At 42.2% G+C, this 19,904-nt stretch overlaps 1 protein-coding gene across 3 annotated transcripts in view; it reads right to left on the bottom strand.

Annotated features, from left to right (window-relative positions):
* The window catches only part of sptbn1.S (spectrin, beta, non-erythrocytic 1 S homeolog), a 121,631-nt gene that overhangs the window by 14,223 nt on the left and 87,504 nt on the right, over positions 1–19,904 (bottom strand). For all 3 annotated transcript variants that reach the window (XM_041564324.1, XM_041564325.1, XM_041564326.1), the window contains 12 exons: positions 19,549–19,751; positions 18,424–18,514; positions 16,118–16,264; positions 15,595–15,858; positions 12,124–12,348; positions 10,584–10,673; positions 8,470–8,748; positions 7,944–8,074; positions 7,126–7,330; positions 6,459–6,833; positions 5,999–6,243; positions 4,735–4,873 (listed from right to left, as the gene is read on the bottom strand). In XM_041564324.1, coding sequence (XP_041420258.1) covers positions 4,735–4,873; positions 5,999–6,243; positions 6,459–6,833; positions 7,126–7,330; positions 7,944–8,074; positions 8,470–8,748; positions 10,584–10,673; positions 12,124–12,348; positions 15,595–15,858; positions 16,118–16,264; positions 18,424–18,514; positions 19,549–19,751 — 2,394 coding nt within the window. The remainder of the gene's footprint in view (positions 1–4,734; positions 4,874–5,998; positions 6,244–6,458; positions 6,834–7,125; positions 7,331–7,943; positions 8,075–8,469; positions 8,749–10,583; positions 10,674–12,123; positions 12,349–15,594; positions 15,859–16,117; positions 16,265–18,423; positions 18,515–19,548; positions 19,752–19,904) is intronic.

Raw genomic sequence — 19,904 nt, 5'->3', positions numbered from 1 at the left:
GTTGCCTGACAGGCTCAGTTGCTTACAAAGAATTCAAGAAACGGTGAACTAAAAACATAATTCCACAAGAATGGCTGAACTGTGAACAGAATGGAGTTCCGGGAGGGAAGTCCTGTGTCCCCCTTCCGACTAGAGAGAAAAGGAGTACATAACTCTTCCTTTCTCTTACATCGGATGGGGACACAGGAACCATGGGGACATAACAAAGATGCCCCAAACCAAGGGAGGGAGGAACTAATTTGGAAACTACCGCTTGGAGGATTTTTCAGCCTACTGCCGCCTCCGCGGAAAGGTAAGTATTGAATTGGTAAAATTTTGTGAAGGTATGTAAGGAACCCCAGGTGGACGCCTTGCAGACCTGATCAGCAGATGCCATGTGGCGGTGAGCCAAGGAGGCTCCCAATGCTCTGGTAGATTGGGCACGTAGCCGAATGGGAGGCGTCCTCTTTTGCGCCAGGTAGGACTGCCTAATTGCTTCTTTGACCCAGCGGGCCAACGTGGTTTTGGTTGCTGCCATTCCCTTTCGAGGATCTGAGGGGATGACGAACAATGTGTCCGTCTTCCTGAAGGGTTTTGTGTGAGTAACATAGGTCCTTAGCGCTCGAACTATGTCAAGTTTATGCAATTTGGCCTCCTTTTCATTCTGTGGATGATTGCAGAATGATGGAAGAATGATTGCAGAATTGATGTGGAATGAGGAGACCACCTTAGGAAGAAATCCAGGAACAGTGCGGAGGATGGCCCTGTCTTCCTGGAAGATGAGGAGAGGTGGCGAGCATGACAGTGTCCCAATTTCGGATATGCTTCGATTGGAGGAAATTGCTACCAGGAAAATCGTCTTCCACGTGAGTGCCGGAAGATCCACTGAGTCTATTGGCTCAAATGGGGCTTCTAGAAGTGCATTGAGCACTAAGTTCAAGTCCCAGGGAGGAACTGGTTGTCGGAAGGGGGGTGTCAGTTGGGAAACCCCCTGTAGACACATCCTGTAGAGCAAGTCTTTGTTGGAAAAGAATGGAGAGTGTCGATACTTGGGACTTTAGGGATCCTAGCTGGAGTCCCTTGGCTAGACTGGACTGTAGAAAGTTGAGGACTGCTGGAATGTTATAGTCTCTGAAATCAATGTCGTGCTCTGAACACCATGCGATTACTATGACCTTGCAGCCTTCTCTGCGAATTTTCTTGAGTATTCAAGGAAGCATGGGAAGAGGAGGGAAGAAGTATGCCAGTTGGAATTGCCATGGCATTGTCATGGCGTCTATTCCCGCTGCTAGTGGGTCTCGGCATCATGAGAAGAAACTGGCAACCTTGTGATTTTGCCTGGTGGTCATCAAGTCGACTTGAGGTTTTCCCCACTTGTCTACCAGCAGTTGAAAGGCTCAGTGGCGGAGTTCCGATCCTCGGGGATCTACTCAGTGTCTGCTTAGGAAGTCCGCCTACACGTTTAACACCCCCGGGATGTGAATCGCAGACAGATGTGGAACATTGTCTTCTGCCCAGGCTAGAATGGGTGTTACCTCTCTGTTTGCGGCCTTGCTTCTTCTTTCTCCCTGCCGATTGATATAGGCCATGGCGGTGGCATTGTCTGTCTGTATGCCCACCTGTGAAGGGCTAGTCGAATTGCTCTGATTTCTAATAGGTTGATCGGGTGTAGTGCTTCTTCTGCCGTCCATGTTCCTTGCACTGATTTATTCCTTGGAATGTTGCCCCCCAGCCATATAGGCTGGCATCTGTCGTCACAATCTTCCATTCTGGTTCGGCAAACACCCGACCCTTGGACACTCGATGGGGTTGCAGCCACAAGGTGAGTGATCTCTTAGTGTGGAGGGAGAGTAATTCGCTGGTGGAGAGATATCCGACGCCAGCACTTGAGTATTGCTGCTTGCAGCTGCCGGAGGTGAAACTGGGCCTCGATGGAGGACACCATAAGGCCCAGCACTCTCATGCAAAGTTGTACCGTCGGTTTGGGTATCGACTGAAGACGTCGTATTGCAGTTCGTAGCTTGGTCTGTTTTTCCTGTGGTAACACCACTCTTTGTTGAAGAGTGTTGAAGTGAAGACCCAGAAAAGCCATCTGTTGACTGGGCCTTAGGCAAGACTTCTTGAAGTTTATTGTCCATCTGAATTCATGTAGCAGTTGGATGATTATCTGGAGATGATAGTTGGCCAAGTCTTGTGATCAGGCTTTGATAAGCAGATTGTCTAAGTATGGAGTGATAGATACTCCATGAACACGGAGAAGGGCAGCCATGACAGACATGATCTTGGAAAAGATACGTGGCGCCGAGGACAGGCTGAAGGGTAGAGCCACGAACTGGAAGTGCCTATTTTAAAATGCGAACCTCAGGAACTGATGATGTTGAGGGTCTATGGGAACATGGAGATACGCATCTCTGATGTCCAGTGAGACTAGGTAGTCTCCTGGTTCCATGGCTCGGATGACCAAACGTCGGGATTCCATATTGAAACGCTGATAAGACAATCCACTTGTTCAGCCGCTTGAGATCCAATATTGGTTGAAGCAATCCCTCCTTCTTGGGTACTTTGAAGAGGTTTGAGTAGAACCCGTGAAACCGTTGAGATGGAGGAACTGGAACTATGACTCCTGAGTCCTCCAGAGACTGGACAATTGATAAGAAGGCTGTCTTTTTGTCTTGTTGCAAGTGAAGCCTTGACATGAAAAAGTGGCATGGTGGTAGGCTTGTGAATTCTAGCCGGTACCCTGATGAGATGGTCTCTAGGATCCAGGTGTCGGCAGTGTGGCGTGCCCAGGTTTGTGCGAAAAACAGAAGTATGCCGCCAAATTGTAGGTATTCACCGTCCCTGTGCAGTAGTCAGGAGGAAGTGGTCTTATCTCCAGAAGGCTTTGGATGAGATTTTCGGGTTTGCCAGGAAGACTTGCTCTTGTTGGGAAACCTCTGTCTGAAGGTTTTGGAAGATCGGGATGGCGATCTACTCTTGTAGTTGCGAAAACTGGAGGTAGGAAAGGAGTTACCCTTTCTAGCAGTGAAGGTTGGTTTAGGCTTGTTCTGTGGCAGGTGCTCTTCCCTCCTGTGGCCTGAGAAATAATTTTGTCAAGCTCCTCTCCGAATAGTTTGGAACCCTTGAAGGGGATCGTTATGAGGGACTTCTCGGAGCTAAGGTCTGCAGACCATAACTTTAGCCAGAGTGACCTGCGAGCTGCTATAGAAAGTGCAGAGGATCTTGCCGTCAGTCTAGCTGCATTTAGTATAGCTTCACCTACGAAGGCATTCGCCTCTGAAATGTAAGATATTAGGTGGGAAAATTGATTGGCCGCCGGGCCGTCTTGTGTTTGTTGTAGAAGAGCCGTGGACCAGGCCTCTATGGCACGGCTAACCCAAGCTGCTGCTAGAATTGGTAGGAGAGCTGACCCTGAAGCAGAGAATTTTGCCTTGAGGAACCCCTCTAGTTATCTGTCGGATGCTTGAATGCTGAAGAATCTGGTACCGGCAGAGTAGTAGCTTTAGAAAGTCTAGATACCGGGGTGTCTACCACAGGGGGTATGCTCCATTTCTCAATAAACTCTTTGGGAAAAGGATATTGCTTAGTGAAACGTTTAGTGACCTGAAACCTTTTCTCTGGTGCCTGCCTTTCATCTTGGACTATAGCTTGCAATTGCTTGTGAGCTGGAAAAATGGCAGAAGTCGTGTGACTTTTCTTAAAGAGGCTCTTGGCTTTCCCTGGGCCAGAGTCTGGCTCCTCAATGTGGAGTACCTCTAAAACTGCTCTTATGAGGTGATCTATGTTGCAGGAGGAATCAGAAGAACTGTCCTCCCCCTCTGAATCAGATTGGGATGAAAAAACTTTCCCCTCACTCATTCATCCTCAGATAAGGATGGGCTAGATGCAAGGACCCTAAGGGCCGTATTTCTTCTACTAGAGCCCTCTTGCGTTTGGCTGGTGGAGCTGAAGTTTCTGCCAATTTTCCAAGCATCTTATCAATTGACATAGCCAGTTGAGGAATGCACTGTAGGCCTGACAATGATTGTTACAGGGAAACAGCTCAGCCTCTGCTTGTGTAGACTTACCCGAAGTCTTAAGGTTTACACAGTGAGTACAGACAAGCTGCTGACTCAAGTATTATCGCTGTTGCCAGTGCTATTCACTGACTGAATTTAAGTCCATGCGTAGGGCCTCTCTAGAGGCCAGTCCTGAACCTCCTGTGATGAGGACACTGAAAAAACTGAGCCTGTCAGACAACATGCAAGTGGTAAAGGAGAGAGGAAGGAGTCAAAATTCTGACATTCCTACCTCCTGGTGGGAGGAGCCCTTTAACCCCATAGGTCCTGTGTCTCCCTCCGACGAAAGAGAAATTCTATTGTTTCTACCTGTTTATCGGACAATTCAGCGTGTCTGTACTGAAATGAACGATCTTTCCTGTGGGCAATGGTTGCAGGAAAGATTATAATGATTACATTAATGGCCACCTTTGGTGTTCTACATGAACAATGTCTATAACAGTGCAATATAGAGGAAAGGGTTTGTTGGCATGTTGATGCACATGAGTGTAGAAGATATTTTTAGACTTTTTCCTTGTGCACAGGGCTTCAAATACGATTATGGGGTTATTGTATTGTTCTCATGCCAGCGTTTATAATGCAATAAGAAACATATGAAAGGATGAGCCAAGTCCTACTTGTGACCAAGGGGGTTTGGCTTTGGAACAGTATACATAGATCTGCATTGCAGCAGAGTGTTATATTCCATGTATCTTACCTCTTCTGATGCATAATGCTTTCTTGCCAAGAGGGACTTGCCAAGCTCAATACATGTAGTAAAGCTGTCATTCCGGGCATCAATCTCCGCTTTTATGCCCTGGTGATTATTCATCAGCAATTCTACTGAGGACACATCCCTGCACAAAGAATATTCACAATGAGTTTATCTAGAAAGAGTGGGCACTGGTATAATCCTGTGTAAGATATTGCTTTAGGGGTATGGAAAAGCAGATAATTTAAAGGGGGAATTCACCTTTAAAGGAATTGTTCAGTGTAAAACTAAAACCTGGGTACATAGATAGGCTGTGCAAAATAAAACATATTTCTAATATAGGTAGTTAGCCAAAAATGTAATGTATAAAGGCTGGAGTGACTGGATGTCTAACATAATAACCATATGGGTCATAACGGTTTGGATTTGAATCTAATCTACATGATCCAGACTTTAGATTACATTTTTGGCTAACTTTTCACATACTATCTATTTGCCCAGTGTTTATTTTTTCCACTAAAATGTTCCTTTAAGTGAACTTGTATGTTATAAAATGTCCTGTTCCTGTGTGAAGCTACATAGAGTATATCGACACGAGAGTGCATTTAATGCACGTATATCTGTGTAGCTTCACACAGGCTGACATCGGGCCTGACAATGGAAGAGGTGAACGCATGAATTTGGATCCACTTTCCTCAGTCTACGTTCAAACGAAGGCAGAGGAAAGCAGACAATGAGCTGAGTGTCCTTGTCTTTAGGGAGTTAGTAAGGGAATTCAGAGCTTGGGTGAGTGTGGGAGCTGAGAGGTAGATCTTCTTTCTTTTGCCTTTATACAAAACACAGGCAGAGGAAAGTGGACAATCCATAATGTTTGCCATTGCCCTAAGACTCTGTTCCTCCTTACATTTCAAAAAGATGAACTTAATGCAAAGCCAATATTTTGGCGGTTACACCAGCATTTCTCTCTTAAAACCCCTCCACTATAAAGCATGAATATCTTGGCTGGATATATTGTGGACTTTTGACTTTTTGTTGGAAAATACATAACTAGCAGCATGTAAAATCATTGTGATTTTGAATGCACTTACTTATGATTATATTATTGAACAGTTTCCATCATTCCATAATTTATATATGTGTTTACAGGAATGATTTATACACAGTTCATTGACTTATTAGCATTAGTAACTAAGGCTCAGTAAGAGAACTTGATTTCTGAATTATTAGATTACAGGCACTTGCAAGACATGAATCGGTAAGATGACCATACCTTGGCTTCTCTTGGGCCTCGATCTGTCGGATCACATCTTCCATCCATAACATTAGATCACGCACCATGCTGAAGAAGCGGAACTTGTCCCCTGTTTCTACGAGTCGGAGCCTTCGTCCATCACATGCATCCAGTAACGTTTTCCATGCCTCCAAAACCTCACTCTCTCTCTTCTGGATATCATCTGCTTTGTCGCCGGCATAAGCAGCCTGCAGTCGGGCAGCATCTTCCTGAAGTTGCCTAACCTTTGGAGTAACAAGAACCTTTTATGTAAACCTGGACTGATTACTCAACCCCCTGTTCATTCCCCAGAGTGGCACTAAGAGTGAAACTGAATTTTTAGCACCAAAGTGAACTTTTGAGGTGGATGGTCAGAGGATGTGCAAAACTGGCCATACTGCTAGTAAAACTAGGCCTATTTGTTTCTGATATCATGAAGTTCAGTTATTTTATAGCTCACCTGTGTCCCCAGTGCCTGAATGTCGTGTTCAAACGTTGTATGCATCCTCTGTAGTGTCTCTACTGTGTTCTGATCTCTGCCCAGCTCCTCTGGGAGCTTCTTGTGTTTATCTTGTATGCGGCCAAAGATCTCTTTAGCATCGTGGTAGAATTTGTGCAGTTCATAAGAGGCTGCCAGTATCTGCGTTCTTGTGTCGATAAGCTCCAGAAGGTCAGCCCATGCCTCGTTGAGGCCGTCTTTCCATTCTGCAATTGTGGCTGCGTCGGAATGGCCAGAATTAATGAGATCATCTGCCATGTGGTTGACGGAGTCTACTCTCTCCTGTCCGATATGTCCAGTGTCCCGGGCAAATTCTCTAAACCGCTCTTGTAACATCTGCAACGTAATAAGAGAATCTGAATTACTTTACTCAGCACAGAACACCCAACCTAAGGTACCTACAAAAAATATCCATATCAACATTCTTCTAATGACTTAATGGAAAAAATTAAGATTAGTTATAACTATTATAATTATTGTGCACAAAACCCCCATGTAGTGAGTATAATAAATGCAGGCGATGAGAATGTATTATACAAGTGTAAGAAGTGCAAACTGCTGGGCTTTGAGCAGCACAACCTGCTAAAAAAAAATGTTGACCTCTGAAGAATACGGTATGTGTGCTCACCGTTACATGTTCATAGTCTTGGCCAAGCTCGTGAGATCCCGCTACCACCTCTCTTTCAGCAATCCACTGCTCCAGGTCATCAACTTCCCGATTGAGCTGGAACAGCCGTTGCCTCTCATCCAGTTTGCCTCTCCTCTCTTCCGACAGATCTTTGAGTCCGGCATAAAGTTTATCAACCTGAGACTGACGCATGCTGATACGCTCGCTGAAGTTGGGTTTAAGTGATGATGGGGAAAAATTAAAAATAAAAGAATACGTATCATTGAGCTTTTGTGTTGCTGAAACAAAGGAGTATGACTACAATCAATAATAAGATAATGCAGAAGGACATATTAGCAACTAATGGAGACCAGCAACTTATTCCTGCCTTAGAACATGCAACTGTACCCTTCAAAAAGGCAATAAGGCCATATACAATTAGGATTTGTTACAAAATCAGTAGTAATTGATCTGATTGGCTGATTTTTGGCTGAGGAATAACATATAATAAATAAGCCCTCGTGTTTCTACTAAATAAGATACAATACTAGCTCAAAACCTTTCCTCTCCCATTCAATTCAGGGACTGTCATCTTGGAGTCGGGAAGGAATTTTTTCCCCATCTGAGGCAAATTGGAGAGGCTTCAAATGGGGTTTTTTTGCCTTCCACTGGATCAACTAGCAGTTAGGCAGGTTAAAACAGTGTTAAAAGGTTGAACTTGATGTTTTTTCAACCTAACTTACTATGTTATGTTACTAAAAGGTTCCGAGTATGTTGCAGGTTATAGTATGATCTATCTATCTATAAATACACAGAACACCACACACAATATTACAAACCTCTCTGGGTGACCTTCTGCCACCAATGCCCTGCTGGTTTTGGAAAGCTGGTGCACAGTCTCTGCATAATCTTCAACGGCTTGCTCAAGAATCTGGTGCTTTTTCAACATAGACACTGCGCTCTGCTCATCCTGGAGAGAAAAATCAGCAAAGATTCAGATTGGGTAAAACAGTGAATTTATTTTGGGTAAGTGAATATGCTAATTCAGATTACTTTTCTTCCATTCATGAAAATCCCTCACAGGCCCTGGACTAGATGAAGATGGATGTGCAGAATGGCCAAAGACACAGCAATAAGCCACATGTTTGGCACCATGCAGTATCATTTCCCAGTTCCCCTTACTTTTCCTAAAATAACCAGTAAAGCCTTAGTTAATTTTACTGGGCATACAAAAGATTCCTTTGTACCCATACGTAGGCCTTATTTTCAATGCAAAACCTGTTGCTATTTGAAATATGTTTTTTTTTAACTCAATCTCTAAATGCAAGAATGAAGCAAGTCTGGCACAATAAGACGTGAGGTCACCTTGGCCTTCTCCTCGGACATCATATACAGCTCTTGCTCACTCATCCAGGCTTCAGCCTCTGCGCCATCAAAATAATATTGCTGTGCCCTGTGCGCCTCCTCCAGCCTCCTGTGCCGCTTTTCTGTCTCTTCTATTAACTGGTTCCATAGTGCCTGCAAGTCCGTCAGCCTTTGTGTAATTGCTTCTGCATTAAAGCTGCCGTCTTCTAGGATTAACTTGCTCCTCTCAAATATGTCGTCATTGCGGTGCTGGTGCCCCTGGATCTCCTTCTGAAGAGTCTGTATTTAAAAAAGAACACCCCAAAGCAAACAATGATTACACGTTTAAACCCAAATACCCAACTGCATTGATAAAACAACATACTCAGCTACCAATAGCCTGTTGGTTGCACTCAATATGGTGTCCTGGTTGATTGTGGGATCACACAAAACGTGTTAGGTAAAATGTTTGGCTAATAAATCTGTTTTATTTCACCGCCGTCTACTGATTTGTTGAGTGCACGCCGCAAGGGTATCATGTTGGTTGTGAAAGCCTCCTAAAGCTGCACGTTTGGGGCGTTGCACCCGGACCAGAGACCAGGAGTGGTGAGTGACCTGTTAATACGAATGCATATCTGAATATCCTGATCTAAACTATAGGTTCGGGGCATTTGCACCCTGACCCACTCAGTGAAGGGGTGAGCGTTGCAGGAATTAAGCCTGTACAACATTGTTATTAACATTTTAATATTGAAATATTGAAAGGTTAAAGGATTTGAGCGCTTCTTTAAGTGTATATTTTGAGTTTCTGGTTCATTCATAACTATTTTAGTTTATGTTAGAAGTGACAGTGCGCAGATCCAGGTAAGAATAGACTTATCCCTCAGAAAAGAAAATATGGATTTCTGCATCCTTGTTTGTAAGGTCATTGACCAACCAAGGGCAATAGAGCAATTAGCATCATTACTGTTATAGTTCAACTATGTTTTCCATTGCTTCCTTTTGTAATTCTACTGTTAAACCACAAGCAAAATTTGCACCTTGACCCAATCATATATTGCACTGCCTGTTTTATAGGGCAGGGTAGCCATTCACCCTACTTTCAACCATCATTATTTGCTAAGAGGGAGGGAGGCAGGAAGGTCCCAGCCGAATCATTTTCATTGAAAACAAAAATCAAAATATTGTTTTTTAAACATGTAAAAATAAACATTGTAAAGAGCAACGAAAGGAGCGTTTTAAAGGAAACAAAACCAGACAGCCATGAAGCTATCTCACTGAGCGGAAACCTTTCCTCCCCCTATACTGAAGGAAAGAAAACATCCCTTTCCATCCACAATCAACGTTGGAGAGTTGCTTACATTTGGGTGAGACGACCCCTGCAATAAGGAAGGAAGTTTCGCAAAACGCATTCCTTCATCCTGCAGCGGATCGTTTACCCACGATGATTCAAACTGACTTCAATATAAAAGGTATTTTCGGGTGTTTAGTTGTCCGTGCTGAGAGATGGAGAGCACTGTACAGAACTTGCCATGTGCCATCACTGTTTACCTTATCACTGTTTGTACTAAGCATGGCTTCCCCTGATGCCCAAAGAAGTTACAATTTCAATTCCAGTAAGGTAATTTCACTGACTTTCTGTGAGACACACACAGCTCACCTTCAAATGTTCTTTTAGTATGATGTAGACTGACATTCTGAGACAATCTGCATTTTGTCTACTTTGTTTAGTTTGTTTGTGTTTTTTTTCTGAATTAACAATTACAGTTAAAATGCAGTTTTACAGAGCAACAGTTTTTTTTTTGGCTGCCAGGGTCAGTGCCATTTGAAAGCTGGGAAGAGGCAGGCACATAATTCAAAAGGTATATATAAAAAAAAGACTAGTAGAAAAGTTGCTTGGAAAAGCCATTGGATAACATAATTATTTAAAGGAGATCGACCCTTTAAAAAATCATTCTGCATATTATTTGCCCGGTCTGCTCATTTCCTGAACAGCAGTTCATATGAAGCAAACTAAGACTATTATGATTTAATATTTTACAATAATGCATCAAAATAATTCTCCATAAATTGTGAGAAAAACACATTAACAGGGCAAAGGAGAGAGTGGATTAGTTGTGAAATGGAGCACTGACCTGGTTTTTCTTTATCAGCAGCTGCACAGTCTGAAGATTGTGCCCATGGTCTGTGGACGTGGCAAGCGGCATTCTCTCTACGACCCAAAGCTACACAAAGGAAGAACATAAGCAGCTGTCATTAGATATAGCTTGACAGGGTTATGGGCAAAAAATGAAGCCTTTTGCTGAATCTAGAATATCATGCCTTCAGTATAATTGAACAGGGTAAGACATATAGTTAACGGAATGGAAATGGTCAATTGTGGCAAAATCCAGATCTAATTTTTATCTACTGAAAGGAGAAGGAAAGGCGCTACTGCCCACGCATACCCGCGCAAAGAAAGAAGGAGGAAGCTGATTGATCCATGGTGCTCGCTGAATAACCACAGACCGGTGCAGTTTTCTGCTGATAGGAGCATCGGCCCGGGGTGTCAGGTAAGTAAATACCATCACTTGGGGATGGCTAACTTTTGGCACCCCAAATAAAGAGCGTCTTTCCTTCTCCTTTAAGGCAGGTTTCCAAAACTCATTATTGTTTACCTTACAGGGAAAAGTTAGGCACCCCCAAGTGATTTTATTTACTTACCTGACATCCCGGGTTGGTGCTCCTATCAGCAGAAAACTGCACCGGCCCGGGTTTATTCCAGCGAGCACCACGGAGCCTCCCGGGGCAGACGCATGCGCAGTAGAATGAAATAGCTACTTCTTTGTCAAAGATCGGCTTTTCACGCTACTGTGCATATGCACCCGCGTGAAGAAAAAAAAGAAGGAAGATGATCACTCCGTGGTGCTCTCTGGAATAACACCAGACCAGTGCAGTTTTCTGCTGATAGGAGCACTGGCCCGGGTGTCAGGTAAATAAAAATGGGATGCACCGAATCCAGGATTCAGTTTGGCCAGGATTCTGCCTTTTTCAGTAGGATTCGGATTCGGCCAAATCCTTCTGCCAGGCCGAACCCGAATCCTAATTTGCATATGCAAATTTTGGACGGGATGGAAATTGTGTGACTTTTTGTCACAAAACAAGGAAGTAAAAAATGTTTTCCCCTTCCCATCCCTAATTTGCACATGCAAATTAGGGGTCGGATTCGGTTCGGTATTTGGCCGAATCTCTCGCCAAGGATTCGGGGGTTCGGCCGAATCTTTCGCCAAGGATTCGGGGGTTCGGCCGAATCTCTCGCCAAGGATTCAGGGGTTCGGCCGAATCCAAAATAGTGGATTCGGTGCATCCCTAGTAAAAAATAAACACTTGGAAGTGCCTAACTTGCCACCCCCGTGTAAAGAGCGCCTTCCAGTCTCCTTTAAGGCAGTTTTCAAAAACTAATTATTATTTAGCTTACAGGGAAAATTTTATTAAACAATTAATAAAATGTTTAATGAAAAACAAGCGGCTCTTTATCCCAATTTGCCCACCGAAGGCCCCTATACACGGACAAATAAGATGTCAAATTAGTCTAAAGGGCCCAAATTGGCAGCTTGAATCAGCCCATGTATGGACACATTTATGGTTTTGTTCAGGCTGAGAGAAAATTTGCTCCTTCCAAATTAGTGCACTTACAATCTCGTCTTCCACATCCCGGTTGAACTGATGGATCTCCTTGGAAGCCAACAGGTACTTTTTCCTTTCATTCAGGGGTGCGAGCAGTTCCACAAACCTCACTTCCACAACCTGCCGCTGGCCATCCACTTCATCCGTACTCTTCCCCTCCTGGCTCAGCGCCTGGGCTTGGCTCCGCAGCTCTTCTACCTCCTTCTTCCGCACATCCATCTGGTTCTCCAGCATCTGAGTGGGAGACACGTGGGCATGTGAAATACATACGGGTGGCATATATCAATGATGGATTGTTAATTACTGTAACATATACACTTAAAGAGCTGCAAATAGAAGTACCAGGTGATATGAAAGAAAACTCTAATGAAAAGCCCGGCTTGTTAGGATGAGATTAAAACTTACTTCTGTCCTAAATATTTTTGGAACTATGGCTGAATGACTATTACACAGATACCCTGGGGGAGTGACATGAACAAATCACTCCAACCACTCCTCTAAAGCAAGGAAGGTAAGAACAAATGGAAAACCCTCCTACTGTTTGCCATAATACGCAATGTTATTGCTTTATCTTGAGGATAGCAAGGGTTTTTGTACAAGACTGCAATGGCAATGAGCCTGAGCCATGGAGCTTCCAATCTAAATGAATGCTGGCATGCTGAATCCTGTAATATATAAAAAAAGGGATGATTTCATTCTGTCAAATTATCTGATTTATGTGTCTGTGGCAGCTGACGATGTATCAAAGCCATTTTGTGTTCCACCTGCTCAGAGGAGCCCCTGACTGCAGGTTGATGTGCCCGGTGTGAGTAGAAGAGTCACCATTGTGCAGCATTGTACCTAAAGCTTCTCAAGTCACACTGATCCTTTGTCCCCTGAGCACAGTGGCTTCCATTAGCCCCTTTAGACAATTCTGTGCTGCACAAATCTGGCTGAACTAAATATAACACTACTCAGAGAGAGAATAATGTCTATGAAAGGATTATTTTCAGAATTCCCAGTACAGTAACCTCTCAGTATCTTTTCATATGCCCTTCACATTGACATTTCAGAGATCACATTCCACGGAGAGATCTGGGGCCGTCAGACAATAAATGTGCAAACAGCAGCTTTTTAGATGCTAAAGGGGGAGTCGGAGATGTGTGGGAGAAATGTGATGTTTACTCGCTCTGCCTTTGTTCTGTGTTTCTGACATTCCTCGTTCTCGCGTTTTTACTTTACTGATATTTCAGGTCATTGTACACCCCCACAACAAACACTTTTAAACAAAAATAATAGGAAAAAGGAAATTTCCCAGTGGGATATGACAGTGTGTAATACTTCTGACTCATACAGCTTTTATATCCCTTGGTATATCCCTTGGTATCATACTAAAAAAAATATATACAAAATAAATGGCCAATTTGCAATTGCGTATATGGTGATGAGATATAGCAGCACACATTTACAGTCAAAAGTGATACTAGGAGTTGTAGCTGAAAAACAGTTGTAATTTTTGAAAATGTTTAGTAACAATCATAGGCACTGGCACAGGGGGGTTGTGGCCCCTTCCAATTTTAACCAACTGAATTGTTATGCAGGAAATGTTGTTGATGCAGTATATGGAGCTTAGGCCCCTGGCTCCCCCAGAGCAATGAACTTCTCTGCAGGCCATGCCATCTGTTTTATCAGGATGTGCTTAAAGGAGTATATGTTTCTTGGGTATATATAATGCTAAGCAACTTTTCAATATACTAAATATACTAAAAAAAGAGGAAAGCCTGGGGGTTTTCAATAAGCAAAACACTTCCCCCATAGGCTGATGCTCCTTTTAGGAGAAAAATGCACTCCTCAGTGGAATACATTTTAGATTCCCACAACTGAAATTTTACTCTATTGTGTGTGTTCATTATCTTAAAGGAGAATTCAACCCGTACCCCCCTCCACGTAGACCCCCCCTCTCTCCTCCCCCAGCCTAACTTGGCGCAGTTTCTGGCATCTAAGTTCCACGCAGCCATCTTCCGGGTCTTTGTCCTCTTCCGGCGCTTCAGCAATTTTCGTGAGTTTTGGCGCATGCGAAGTTGTTGCAAACCGGCAAATTGCTTCAACTGCGCATGGGCCGACATGCCGATCTCCCACTCATCTTGCCGAAGACCCGGAAGATGGCTGCGTGGAACTCCAATGCCAGAATCTGCGCCGAGGGGTAAGTATATAGTATGGGGCATTTCCCGGGGGGGGGAGGAGTTAGGCTGGGGGCCTACGTGGGGTGGGGGGTACGGGTTTATTTCTTAAAGGGTTGAATTGTCCTTTAAGGGTGGACATACACAGGAGATTAAAGCTGCAGATATTGGTCCTTTAGACTGATTTGTCAGTTTATCTGCCCATGTGGGGGCTTCTGACGGGTCTCTATATCAGGCCAAAAATTGGGCAGATATCAATCGGGCAGGTCCCTGTGATCAAGGACTGCATTGGCTAGTATATGCGATCCTATGACCCGTCAGCGCCCATTTCCTTCGTATATTTCGATCATTTGGAACTAGGGCCGAACGTTCAGATTAACCCGATATCGCTCTGCCGTTGATGAGCATATCGGGGAAAGATCTGCTCATTTGGATCGTGTATGGCCCCCTTTAGTCTGCCAACGGACCACTGGGACTGGCAAAATGGTGGCAGAGCATTGTGCAATGTAGTTCACTGCAGTCTAAGATATTGGTACCGCAGGGAATCAGGCCACTTATCCTTTAAAGTTATTTGTAAATGTAATTGCTGCTGAAAGCAGTATTACAGGCCACTATTATAGAATGTATTAATGATTCTTAAATGGATTCAGGTCCTCATGCTATTTACTGTGGGTCTACATGACCCCCTGTCAAGTTAAATGTTCTGGCAATAATAATTAAAGTGCATAATTAACTCCAAACCAATTATTTTAGGTCACAAGGGTGCGATCCAGATAAAATGCCAGTTGTGAGTTACAACTGATGTCTCCCTCCCTATTCTGCACTGTTCTCTCTCAAAATCTCCTCTTCTCGTTCATTCTCCCCTTTCCTATGTGTTCTCTTAAAATAGAAAATAATGACCCTCATAAAACAGGACAACTGATACAGAGGAGCGCTTCAGATATTCAGCTAATTCTTGGAATGAGAATAATAGATGGAAAAATACTTGAAGCATTAAATATAAAAAACTTGAGACATAAAAGAGAATAATGGAGCTGCTGTCTGGTTCTCTGTGGAGCTCCTGTCCCAGATCATCATGTAGGAAAAAAAAAAGGCAGTTTGATATTAGCAGAGGTAATTATGTTGGGCATGAGAGAGGTCACTGCAGCATTGGAAGGCTGCCTCGCTCTCTGCAAGGGAACAAAAGCATTTTAGAAGACTGACGCTCCCTGCGGAAAAACAACACGTGAGCCTAGGAGCGAATGTTGATTATATTCATTGATTAGAACGCATATATGTACAGTATCTATATACATAGTTTATATGGATCTATGTACTCTACCTGTTGTTTCTTCAGAAGAATGTTCACGCTGGTCAGATCTTTCCCATAATCATCCGACTGAATCTGACTCTCCAGGCCGTGCAGCCACTTATCCAGATCCGCACAGCTCTGGGTTAAAAGCTCAGCTTTGTTGGCATCAAAAAGACGCTGCGCTTTGGTCTGTGTGGTGGTTTCAAGCTCTTCCCACATTTCATGCAAAACGCTCATCTTCTCTCTTACAATAGCTTCTGTTTCTGGTTTCTCTGCAATGAGCTGGTTTCCCTCCTAAGGAAGAGCAAAAAAAAGTAATTTTCTAGAAGGGGTAAAATAAACACAAATATGAGAAAACTTTTTTTTTTTTAGCAGCAGTCCATCTCATTACAGCTCACTGCTCCAGCAGATTACCCTTCAGGACAATGGTGGGGTAATATGGAGCACTGTGCTGCTCTCCAACCTGGAAATCAAATGGGCAGCAAAGTGCTCATGCCCAGTGTGCCAATGCACCTTATCTTGAGTAAAGAGAACACTATTCAATATTGTTTACCTTTTCTATTTTGTCCAGCCACTCCTTATTGGATGCCAATTCAGCCATGAAAGCTTGGTGTTTCAGCCACTTACTGTGCAGGTTTCGGGCCTCATCGTAAGACATATCGCGAGCTGTGAGCATCTTCTCATTAATCCACAAGGACAGCTAGGAGACAGGACCGATGAAATTAAATTAGTCACAAAATATACCGCTTATCAATAACAATGCAACTGAGATAAAGTCACAGGCAGAAACATGTGGAGGCCATTAGAACTTGGTCTGTGCATAATGCGAATTAAATGGAAAGCCTCTGAGAAAGTTTGAAGATGTAGTCAGAATCCCTTAAAACCCACATCAGAGAATTTACTCGGGCCTATATATATTAAAAAAAGAGCATTTCTCACTAAGGCAGACTGACGAGAATTTGCCACTTAAACTGTTTGCACTCCATCTGGAAAGGGACTGAAAGTCAAGGTGCGGACAGCCCATCAGTAGCACATATACAGAGGAACACAGGGAATCACTTGTAAATTAAGCTGTACCCTTAGTATAACTCTTTCATAAAACAACTCCATGTGTAAGACACTTTTTTCTGGAATCCCGAATTTTCAAATGAGGAGTTTTCACAGAATTTGGAGCATTAGGCTTAAATGTGTTTTAATAAATGCTGACCAGGTGGGCAGAAGTTCTTAAGTTAAAATCCTCGCCAGTTTATCTTTGAAGGGGGATAAAACACAGACACTGCCTGCTCCGAAAATCCGCAAAATCCCAGCTTTGCAATGAACTTTAGAAGGTTTGAGAGCAGTGTGTGAACTCCCTGGCACCAAAGGTTTTGAAATCTACCCAAACATTTCCAAAGCCTGTATTTTATATTGTGCGTTTTTAGCAGGGGACACCTCAAAGGCTTGAGATTGTTCTCCTTTCCAGTAACTATCATATTCTTAACAACTTTCAAGAATTACCTTCCTCTCTTTACACCTGGTTGCCAGGGGTCACTGACCCTGGCAGAAAAACAACAAATGCTCTTTAAGGTTAACATTTTAGGTTTGTCCATACGTCCATGGTTGTCTAACTTAACCAGAATATAGCTTTGCCAGGCATGGAAAACAACGAATTATATGAATATAAACTTGAATATCAGGTAGACTTCTGCTAGACTAGACTGCTGACTGCCTGCTTAAAGGGGATGTAAAGGCAAAACAATAAAATCCCATTTTTACTTTCTTTAATGAAAAAGAAATTTGACTCCAATACACTTTAATTAAAAAACGTGTATGCAGTCCACTGTATTGGGTGAAATTCTCCCTTTATTTACTTGCTCTGACTGCTGTGGATAGGAAACTTCAGATGACCTCTAGCTGTTCTGCAGGGAAACCATCATACTTCCAAATGGCAAGGGGGGGGCGCACCTTAATTCCCAGAACTTGAGCAGCTTTGTTTGTTTTCCTGTAGAGCAGCCGGCGACCATGTAGAGATTTGTATCAAAAGACCCAGTGCAGTCTGTATATTATGATTATTAATCAGTCTTGCTGTATTGGCTTCTGGCAGAAATTATTTGACCTGTGCTGTTTTGATAATTTATGACGATCCCTAAGCAGCAGCCCAAAGCACACTGAGCATGTGCATGGTCTTGGTCTTGCAAAGATGTTTCACAAATTACAAGATGGTGACCCCTTGTGGACAACTTTGAAAGCTTTTATTAGGCACCTGGTGCAGTAAGTTCATGTTTATGTTTAGTTTACAAAATATAGCATTTCTAGCATTAAAGGGGAACTAAAGTCAGAAACAGTAACTATAGAGCAAAATAAGCCACCCAGCAATATACTTATTACTTTTTCTGTAGCAATTTTACAAGAGCAAAAATACAAGAGCAGGTTAAAACTGCTGCTTTGATCCTCTTGCTGGGGGGATGACAAATCTCTGCCAGCAATACATAATTGTTTTACCTTGGGTTATATATATATATATATATATATATATATATATATATATATATATATATATATATATATATATATATATATATATATATATATATATTGCACACACTGCACAAAAAGACAGCACTTGATCATTATGCAAGAGAATAAGAAAAGATGGAGAGATAAAGTAATATTGGACTGTAATATCAAAAAAGACAGGATTACATATGCGCGAAAAGAGAGCCATGTGCTTTAGGCAATGCTGCTGGCTAAAGCTCAGGTTGCATCACTTATTATTACACACTGTTCTCTTTAATGTGATAAATGTAAAACTAGAACTACAAGATTACAATCATAGCATCTAGTTCTGTATAATCACCTAGCAGAAACTGTGCAACTTACCTCTTGGCAGTCCTGAAGGAACTTCTGCATCTCCCTGTTGTCTTTCAGGCGCATTAATAGATCATTAGCTGCTGCGCGATTCTTCTTGTGCCTTTAAGAGAAAATACAAAAAAGATAAATATATTTTCAGGTGTTTTGCATATATTAGCTCAAGTAGTTTAACACTATTCTATTAAAAACACTATAGGAGAATAAATAATAAAAATTTCTGTGTGTGTGTGTATGTATGTACAGGTATGGGACCTGTTATCCAGAATGCTTGGGACCTGGGGTTCTCCGGATTATGGATCTTTCCGTAATTTAGAACTTCATACCTTAAGTCTACTAGAAAATCATAAAAAATTAAACAAACCCAATGGGCTGGTTTTGATTCCAGTAAGAATGAATTATATCTTAGTTGGCATAAAGTACAAGTTACTGTTTCACTATTACAGATAAAAAGGAAATTCTTTTTAAAAATTTGGATTAGTTAGTCTATGGGAGACGGGCTTTCTGTAATTCGGATCTTTCTGGATAACAGGTTATATATATATATATAAAACATGGAGGAGCACACTATATATATATATATATATATATATATATATATATATATATATATATATATATATATATATATATATATATATATATATATATATATATATATATATATATATATATATATATATATATATATATATATATATAGTTGCAAATAAATAGTTCCCCGGTGTTATTTAACAAAGTGACTGACGAGCGCATCAGGTTATACTGGTTTAAATTAGCGATGCAGGATTCGGTTCTGGATTCAGACAGGATTCTGCCTTTTTCAGCAGGATTCGGCCAAACCGAATCCTTCTGCCCGGCCAAACAGAATCCTAACTTGCATATGCAAATTAAGGATGGGAGGGAATCCAAATTTGCATATGCAAATTAAAAAAAGATCACCCAGTCAGCCTGATCTGTACATGACACCATTTCTGGAGGCTGTAGAATAAGAGGATCATTTATATATTTGCCAAACAATACTTAATAATGTGGCTGTATATGTTCTGACAAATCATGTTCAGTGTAAATAGAAAGCCGAGCCGTGATACGTCTCTCTCTAGTTATAGAAAACCAAAGAGGTAATCTTTTCTTTACCTGTTATCTATTGAATCCACCTTCTCTTCAATCTTATCAGAATTAATGTTTTCATCTTTGACCAGCCTTCTTCCAGTGTCCACCACTGCATTGATCTTCTCCTCACTAGCATCCATAGTAGTCATGAAATCTTCCTGCTTCTTGATAGCCGCCTCTGCAGCTTCCAAGTTATTGGGCATTTCTGTATGTGCCAAGACATATTCCTGCAATGGCAATAAATAAACTCAAGTGATACAGTGATCAACTACAAGAACACCTTCTGATGACCATAAACATCCATTTTAAATACACTGAAGGCTTTGTTAAGGTCACAAGGAAGGTTTTTGAACCCATCTGCCAAATTTCTGTAGGAGGGT

Source organism: Xenopus laevis, chromosome 5S (genome assembly GCF_017654675.1).
Source record: "Xenopus laevis strain J_2021 chromosome 5S, Xenopus_laevis_v10.1, whole genome shotgun sequence".
Classification (NCBI taxonomy): Eukaryota; Metazoa; Chordata; class Amphibia; order Anura; family Pipidae; genus Xenopus; species Xenopus laevis.
Note: the sequence above shows the minus strand (reverse complement) of the source record. Positions and strands in the feature narration are given on the sequence as shown.